Source organism: Camelina sativa, chromosome 9 (assembly GCF_000633955.1).
Source record: "Camelina sativa cultivar DH55 chromosome 9, Cs, whole genome shotgun sequence".
Taxonomy (NCBI): Eukaryota; Viridiplantae; Streptophyta; class Magnoliopsida; order Brassicales; family Brassicaceae; genus Camelina; species Camelina sativa.
In genome coordinates this window covers 31,754,857-31,763,838 of record NC_025693.1, presented here as the reverse complement: position 1 = coordinate 31,763,838, position 8,982 = coordinate 31,754,857, and the positions used below count along the sequence as shown (strand labels likewise).

The 8,982-nt window shown below is 34.2% G+C and overlaps 2 protein-coding genes and 1 long non-coding RNA gene across 3 annotated transcripts in view; 1 reads left to right on the top strand and 2 right to left on the bottom strand.

The window, feature by feature from the left end:
- Positions 1-726, top strand: part of LOC104713490 — a 3,514-nt gene extending 2,788 nt beyond the window's left edge. Inside the window, exon 3 of the long non-coding RNA XR_755641.2 lies at positions 335-726. This is a non-coding gene — a long non-coding RNA (uncharacterized LOC104713490). The remainder of the gene's footprint in view (positions 1-334) is intronic.
- Positions 1,335-2,826, bottom strand: LOC104713489 (ABC transporter F family member 4). The gene has a single exon (XM_010430624.2). It carries the CDS (start codon positions 2,675-2,677, stop codon positions 1,619-1,621), a length of 1,059 nt encoding a protein of 352 aa, XP_010428926.1. The 5' UTR covers positions 2,678-2,826; the 3' UTR covers positions 1,335-1,618.
- Positions 5,905-7,308, bottom strand: LOC104713487 (F-box protein At1g78100). Its single transcript, XM_010430623.2, has one exon. The coding sequence runs from the start codon at positions 7,086-7,088 to the stop codon at positions 6,087-6,089; it is 1,002 nt and encodes a 333-aa protein (XP_010428925.1). The 5' UTR covers positions 7,089-7,308; the 3' UTR covers positions 5,905-6,086.

Here is an 8,982-nt window from a genome sequence, read left to right as displayed (position 1 = left end):
GTATGTTTGGTTCGTATGTTTGATTCGTATGTTTGGAGTATAAGATATTTGATCATGTGACTGTTTATAGTTGATCTCTTTCATATTGGTGCTTTCATGATCGGATTGATCAGAATCAAAGAACTGTTTATGTTTGCATCACCTGATTTGGGGTTTACGTGTCATTGTTGTTTATCTGATTCTCATGGTTATCTTTATTTAATCAAGATCTGTGATTCGATGATTGTCAACTCTTGTAGTTAATGTATACACACAATGTAGATGAGTTATTTTGAAGTTCCTGTTGCATTACCTAACTGCATCTTGGTTCCGTTTCTTGGTACATGTTTGTGAGATGTACTTACTCAGAATCCTCCACCTTCAAGATTCTTCCAAGAAGATCTTAACAGCTGTGTTCAGCCACCCGAAACATTTCCATCTCCTTTCATCATATTCTCTAACCAGAAACCTGAACTTCCCCCCTCGTCTCTGTTCAGCTTCCTGTATCTCCTGAACGGTCAAACCTAGTCTCGAGGTTGCTCATTGGCCAAGACATCATCCCTGAGCGGGTTATAATCTTGGTGAAGAAAGCAACAAGTCACTTGGTGAAGTTAGCTTGATTCTGTCTATGTTAATTATGTATATGAAATGTTTTTTCTACACATCTTTGAGTTTTGTCTTTGAGTTTGCTTGCAAAATGATTTGATTGAGAATATTTGGGCAAAAATTGGAGCTAATTAGTATTAAAATTAATCATTTTCTTCATTTATAAATTGCACTTCTGTTGTAATATGTATTAATGTTTTATTATGTTTTGTATGTTTGAAAATTAATAAAAATGGAATATTTTTTAATTTTATAAAATCTTAAATGTTTACACATTTATACCACTTCTATTCTATTTAAAATTTTAAAAAACAATATTTTCAAAAATAAGAGACCTAAAATAAGAGCCTACCAATAAAAGAGAAAATTTTATCTAAGAGATCATGGGTTCTTATATTCCAAACAGTACACAATTAATTCATAAAAAAATTAAGAACTCCCCTTATATGAACCTCCAATAAACTTGCTCTAACTTGCTTGTTATTGCTTGCCGTGTTCAAAGTATATATAATATAACCTTCAGTTTGGTTTTATATTAGGATTGAACTCGTGACATAGCAAGCAAAATGAAATGTTTGTTTTCATTTGATTTTTATTATATTAAACTCCTCTATGGTTTACAAAAAGAACGTATTATCAAGGAAAACATATAATACAAAAAAATGATATATTAAGAAACTTCGTTAAACTCCTCTATGGTTTACAAAAAGAACGTATTATCAAGGAAAACATATAATACAAAAAAATGATATATTAAGAAACTTCGTGTAACATATAAAAGCCTCTGTACATATTTGCATTACATTACAAACGTTGTGATGAAACACACGAAACAAAGAAGGTAAACAAAAAAAAAAACCCTTTTGAGATACAAAACAGAGGAACCATGGAAACTCTCAAGAAACCAAAAAAAAAAACAGTATCAAAAATAATTAACAGATAATCAAAATGATAGGATTGTAAAAAACGCTTAATTAGATTTTAAAATACGATGATTAATGATGAGTAACGGTGGATATGTAAAAAAAAAAAATCAGCTTTTCCAGCTTCGACTCCGAGACAGAGGATCTTGAATCCCGCCGACAACCCAAGTTTCCTTAGCGATGTCTGAAGAGAGTCTGTAAAACTCAGTATTGTATCTCATCAACACCAGTTCCATCTTCTCTTCCTCCATTAGTGATCTCAAATCTTTCTTCGTCTTCTTCGTATTCGTTTCTTGATCCTCTGTTTCTTCTTCTTCTTCTTCTTCTTCTTCTTCTTCTTCTCTGTTATCTTGCTCTGTTTTTGCTTTCATTCTCTCTTCTAACCAACTCTTCGCAGGAGCTGATCTACACCGCATAAGCAAAAGCGCGTTTGGTGGCGGAACCGCCGGTTCTGCGTCTGACTTTTCAAGATCGCGTTTCTTCTCATCACCATCTACGGCGTCACACTTGTTGTTCTTGTCGTCGTCGTTGTTGTTGCTCTGTTCCTCTTGTAAAACCATAAACCATTTGGAGAAAACATTCTTTGAGTTCTCTTCTTCTCCTTCTTCTTCTCCTTCTCCTTCCTCATCTTCATCATCATCTTCGTCGTCGCTTGTGACATCAGCATGTCGGAAATCACCAAAACACCTGAAGTCGAATCTGATGTTTCTGAGACAAGTCAAGAAACCCATCACATCTTTCTTCAACCCTAAAAACTTGCTTTGCGATCTACTATCATGTATCCTCTCGATCTCTTCCATCACCGATTGCCAATTCTTTCCTTTTCCTCCGCCGCATTTGCTCGGCCGGACTTTGATCTGACCGGCGCAAGTGACTTTAGGCGATGTAGGTTCAGCTATTTCGTCACTACCACCCATGTTCGTACTGCTCGCTTGTTTAGCCCATAAAGCAGGACTCCCATGTCCTCCTCCTCCACCGCCGCCGGAGAGTTTACTTAGCTGGCGACGGTGGTGGGGACGACGGTTAGTGGAGGAGTCGGAAGGACGAGATGGGCTACAAATGGGCTTAGGAGTAAGAGCTAAGTGGGCTCTAGAAGGGAAACAAACCAACAAATCTGCAGAGTAACCAGAAGAAGAAGATCCTCTGTTTCCATTGCTTCCTTTGATCATAGCTTTTTGTTTTTCTTGGGTTTTGGTTTTTTTGGATCGATCTCTCAATGGGAAGGGTTCAGCTTTTTATGTCTGGATTTATAAAATTATTCTTCTTTATAAAAAATTTCTTGTTAGGCTTTTATATTCCTGTGTTGTGACAGCTTTACATGCTTTTTGCTTTTGCGGGGAGAAAAAAAAAACTTTCTTTTTCACTTAAACCCTTTTTTCAAAAAGTGAAAAAAAAAAAATCGGTGGTGCACCTTGGCCAAATGTCTTCGTAAAAATGTAATTGATGGATAAATATGGAGAAGAAGAAGAAGAAGTGATGGGGTCAAAGGAGTGAAGTGGGTTCATTACAACTTTATTCAATCGTAAACAAGAAGCTTCTTGACTGAATCAATCACTTTCAGTGGTCGTCACAGCCACTTCTTGTTCTTGTTTTTGAATAGATTCATCATCATTCATATATAAGTTATTCTGTTTTTACTTTTGTGATTTATATATAAGCCAATACCAAATGATGTGTTTAAAATTTTACGCTGAGTGTATTCAGGACTTACTAGTTACTACTATACGTCTATACCAAATGTGTAAGTACGTCTACATTTCATAGATAAAATAATTCATTCATATATATTTTTTAAAGTATAACATGTGAATGTGACAAGGGTGATGATGGGTTATAGTCGAATTGCTCAATAGATTAAAGTTGGAAAGGTTTCGTGGGTTTTACTTTTGCAAATTCAATATAAACTGATAATAATATTATATATGATAGAAAAAGAAAGACAATGGTATATAAAGAAGCATAAAAAAGGAAAAGATTGGGAGGGCACGAGGCTTGTTTCTTAATCCAATGCTATTGATCACAAGCTGTGTGGTCACATTTCCCTTTCTTGTTGTCATCTTTCAACCATAATCATCAAATTTTCAATTGCTATCTTACGATTTAACTACCTTCTAACTATATTTCCAAACTATATAGATAGTACCAAATGACAATGATATTCAGGAGTGCAAAACGATCTAGGGATGTTAATGATGTGATGATCACGTACTGAAATAGTGTATGGTGAAGTTATTGTGACATGAGGCATGAATTGTTTGATATGATTGTTTTGCTCAATCGAAAAGCATCATTGCGGATTTCTGAAAACTAACCAAACAAAAAGTTGTGGTTTCCACTACTCAAACAGTTTTGTTTCTCTACTATTTTACAGTTTCACCGTTCATATATTATCAAAATAGTTATGGACATTATGGTAATAAAACTTGAACTCAACATTAAGTAAACTTGGTACCAAGACGTCGCAGTGAACTAGTTTTTTTTTAATCATCCAATACATTTGTTGCATGATTTAGACAAGTTTCAATTCTTGAATCCTTTATGCTAGCTGGTCTTGTTCTTCTTTACCTTTCACAAACATAAAACGAGAAAATGATTTTCTAACACAATATTTTGATTTAATGTCATGCTTCTCACACAATATATTGCTTTCCTTAGCTTAACTGAATTTTCACAGGTACAGTTGCGTTTCTTTGGTTAAGATATAGCTCTCTTTCGTTCCAGCAATTTTCATGAAACTCTTGCTTTAACCGTTAATTCCCATTTAAATTAAAACATGTATAACATGGACGTTTTGGATCTTTGGTAAGAGAAATAATGTGTAAAACTCGAACTAGTATTACAAATTTTTGTAACTGGCTTTAGTTTTTTTACATTCCTTTTTAGTTATACAACAGCTTTATTTGGGCAAAATTCTGAAATTCGATTTTTTTTTCACGCTAATTCACGTGATATGGGTAAATAAGCATACTCAATTACTGGTTCCGGTTTTCACTCTAATTTAGCTAAATTTAACCTTTGGCGCTAATTGCGTTAGTCTCTTTAAAGTTGTACAGATTAGAACTGACTGTTGGAATGATATAGTACTTCAAGAAATAATTCAACACAAAGAAACTAGCAGACCCCAAACTCAAATTAAAGGATGAAAAAAAAGAAAAGTTAGGTATTGTATGTTTTATTTATCATGATAAGTTTGCATCAACATTGAGGTAGGCCTTTAGCACTAGCAAAAAAAAAACTTTATATTTAACATTTAAGTAGCAATACTTTTATAAAAAGATTATTGAAATGGAAGATATCATTTTTATAATCAATATTCATAAAGCTAAATTTATGTAGATTGAAGATACTGTTTGATTTAGTTGTACCCCAATCCTTGTGAATGAGAGCGACAATGTTGAGAAATCATGTGGGTAGGCTTTTTCTTAAGAGCCTCACTCGATAAAAAGTTAGGCAATTTACATTTCCTGCTTTTTTTTTCCACAAATCAAATAAGTCTTATTTTTCTTTGTCAAATCACAATGCATAATTGAGGGAAACTCTCTATATATGATATTAATATGTGAAAAAAACCACAAAAAGTAAAGCCTGATAAGTATGAAAATTTTATTGCCTGAAACTTTAAACTTGTAATCAAAGTTATGGATTGAAGCATCATTCACAGCTATAGGCTAATCAAGTTTACATATATGTGAGACATTCTGTTTTATTAGTCTTTATTTGATATAAAGCACAAATATTTGTCATTGACATGTTAAGCAAGGACCACATTGTTTTGTTTGGTAATATGGTTTAATTATTTCTCGGCACTCTATAGCCTTTTGTTGCAAATGTATAATAAAGTTAAAGAAACATGTTAGTGACCTAATCAATATAACATCCTTTTGATCATGATATGAGATGATCATGATACCACTCAATGGAATACTAACAATGTGTTCATAATGATATCAGATCAATTAATATATAAGATTTTTATGTGTTCGAGAAAGAGACATTGAAAAAGTCGAACTAGAAGAAGAAGAGCTCATAAAAGTATAAAACTGAAAGTTGAAAGAGATATGGTTTAGTTTTCTCCTGTGATTGTGAAGAGCGGGCCTTGATGGGCTTCAAACTGGATCCGATAGGCTTGAATCTTGCAATCTGCGTAATTGTAATTGCCTTTATTCCATGTTATATCCACCCCATGAACATAGGCAATCACAAAAATTAATGTCAGATTTCGAAAGTAATTGCTATTGAATAAAAATACCTGTATTTTTTTTCTTTAATCATATTCATTAGATATGGGTGAGATCACTGAAGATACTTAACAGCATTTTATATATAAAATATTGCTATTAATTAATTCGTTCGAATCATATCAGTAATATTATATTAGATGCTGCAACGCAATTAATGTTTGGTAATCATATCATATTAGAGAAAAATAATTCAGATTTGATGTCATTTGACCAAAGTCGTACGTCAATAGTACAACCGGCTTTGTACGATTCGTATTTTTTATATACATACGAAAAAGGCCGAACAAACGACAGCCCAAAAAAGCCCATTAGGCCTTTAAAAAAAAAGAATCAAATTCTAGAAAGAATTCATCTCTAACACATTCCTCCTACGCTTGAGCAACGCCGTAACGGCTTCCCCGTACATACAATCGCCGCCATCTCCGGCGAAAGCCTCCGTCACCAGCTCGGCGTCGTTATCATCTGAAGCTACACCACTCGGCCTTACGACCACAAGCGTCGCGGCTTCGAGACAAATCCCGCTCTTAAGCATCAGCGACGGCGCGTGTCTCATACTCATCCTCACGCTAGGAACCACAGTGCGTTCCCCGACGCGCTCAATTCCTTTATCATCCTCACGCGCCTCCGTCTCTCTGTATTCTTTCATCCCCGCAGCGTCCATCACCACCGTACCTTCACCTTCTCTGTCACGCACAGTCAATTTCTCCATCTCCTTGTGATCTTTCACCAAATCTCTCATCAGGTAATGACGCGTCGAAGCCGCCATCAACGCGCTGATCGTCCACACCACGCGCGTCTTCAACCCACAGACGAACTCAGAATCAGACTCCACAGCACCGTCGACGACGACGGCGGCGGTAGCTGCTGGAGTAGTATTAACCGTGGCGGAACGGAAAGCAACGATGACACAGCTCTTGAGTGTTTTACCGAACTCAGCCTTCCACTTAACGGCGGCGCCTTTCTCTAGCTTGACATCGCCGCCGTATAACTCCACCTCAAGGTTCCGGATCCGTTCAAATCCGACGAGAATCTGAGCCGGAGTTTTCGGAGATCGGGTTAGGATCTCGGCCGGGTCAGCTGGTTTGGGGAAGATAGGGAGGAAGCCGTGAATCGATTTGAACAGAGATCGGAAAAAGCTAGCGATCGGGGAATCGATCTCGGGGTCAGAATCGGTGGTTCCGAGGATCTGATCGAGCTGGAGAAGGAGCGAGTCGGACTGAGTGGCTAACGAGTTGAATCGTTTAGAAACGGAACGGCACCGTATCAACGTTTTGACGTCACCGACTTTGTTTAAAATGTCGATGACCACAGGATCTGGAATCGCATCAAAAGCGTCCATGATGGTTTGACTAAAATACCCTTTTGAAACCTTTCGGGATTAGTTAGAGAGAGTTCTGTGCTGTCTCACTTTTGTTTCTGTGTTCTGTGTGTTCTGTAATGAGTCGTGTGTGTAATAAGAGAGAGGAGAGTTGTGTATAAATAAGGGAAACGGGGAAAGGAGGAGATAATGATTATTTTAATATCCGGCATGTAGGGTCATTATTGCCGTCGGTATAATGATAGTTAAATTAATAAAGAATAATAAGTACGGCTTTTTGCAAATTTTTTAATTGGCGTTTGATAATTAAATAGGAGACATCAACGATTGAGATGCTCTCCTATCCGGCGACTCCGTCCTGAATCAACGGTCCAGTCTTGCTTTAACTTTTCTATCAAAATCATCACGGTCCATACCGGAGGGGAAATCATAATTGATACCATAGCTTTAAATAAACTTTTTTGAAAATTTTCGTGAAACGGGGGAAAATCATATTTGAGGTACAATTTCATATTGTATTATTAACTACTCCTTCTGTTTTGGATAAATTGATGTTTAGACACTATTACACTTTGATTTTTATTTGTAAATTAATTTCTAATTACTTTTGGATAAATTTTTTTTTTAAATTATTAGATAAATATCATGTGTGACCTTAGTCCAGTGGCAAGAGGTAAGTCCATTTGTAGAAGGCACCATCACACCAGGGATCAGATTCCAGCTCCTAAGAATGTAGGAATTTGGCTAATGGACCGGTCAATTATGGTCCAATGGTTGAGAAAAAAAAAATATATCATGTGTGAAAAAACATAAAGTAGAAAAGCTAGTTTAATTTTTAATACATAAAATCAATTTTTTAGAGACAAAATAAATTCTAGAACATCAATCTTAGGGACAGAGAAAGTCATAACTAATATAATTAGATATATATTTTTTGTATTAATAAATATTTTTATTTTGTATATCTGTTATTATTATAACAACAATTATATGAATAAATTTAAAAATATAAATAATTAATATAATTGTAAATTATTATGTACTTTGTGTTAATAGAAAAATATTAAGAACCTTAAATATCCAAATTTATTAAATCATAAAAATACTACACAACAAAATAACTATTAAAATTTTTAAAAAGAAATATATTTATTATAAGATTAGCTAGAGTTATTAATAGCTATATGTATATATTACTAAATTATTAATTAATATTTATAAGTTTTATTACATAATTATACATTTTCTATTAATTAAATAATTATAAAAGCGGATTTTGAGAATCTCACACCTTAAATGGAGAGTACTTATTAGAAGGTGCGTTTTTTAGCTGATAGAAGATAATAAAAATTAAAAACGAGTTTTCTTTTTTTATTTCCAAAGAAAGTAAATCAATAATTTATGTGTGATTGGTGTAATTAATGCGGTTTCTATATTTTATGAAAACGTCCCGCTTTTTTAGTTCACCATTAAAAACCTATACGACTGATGAATAATTCGATACCTATACTATGATAGTGAATATGAAAAGAGAGTAAATGGTGTTAACTTTTCTAGCTATATTAGGTCTAAAATATTGTTTTCTAGTAGTGTCGAATACAAACGACTTTAAACTCAAAAGTCTATCTCCTGAAATAAAATTAATAAACTACATATGATTTATATTTGGTTCAGTGACGACGAACAATGCCAAATTTTAGTTCGAACAGCCTTTACCAATTTATTTGTTCGTTCCAAAGTGCAAAGACTTTGGACAAAACGAAAAAAGTTTCACAAAATCTTAATCGTGTCTTTGGTTTGCATTTACATGTAGAAATAAATCCACTAAAAAAAAACATTTTGTGTGTTTGTAGAATATATTTGAAAATTGCAAATGTAAACATTTCATAGGTCATAGCTACGTTTTTTTTTATTT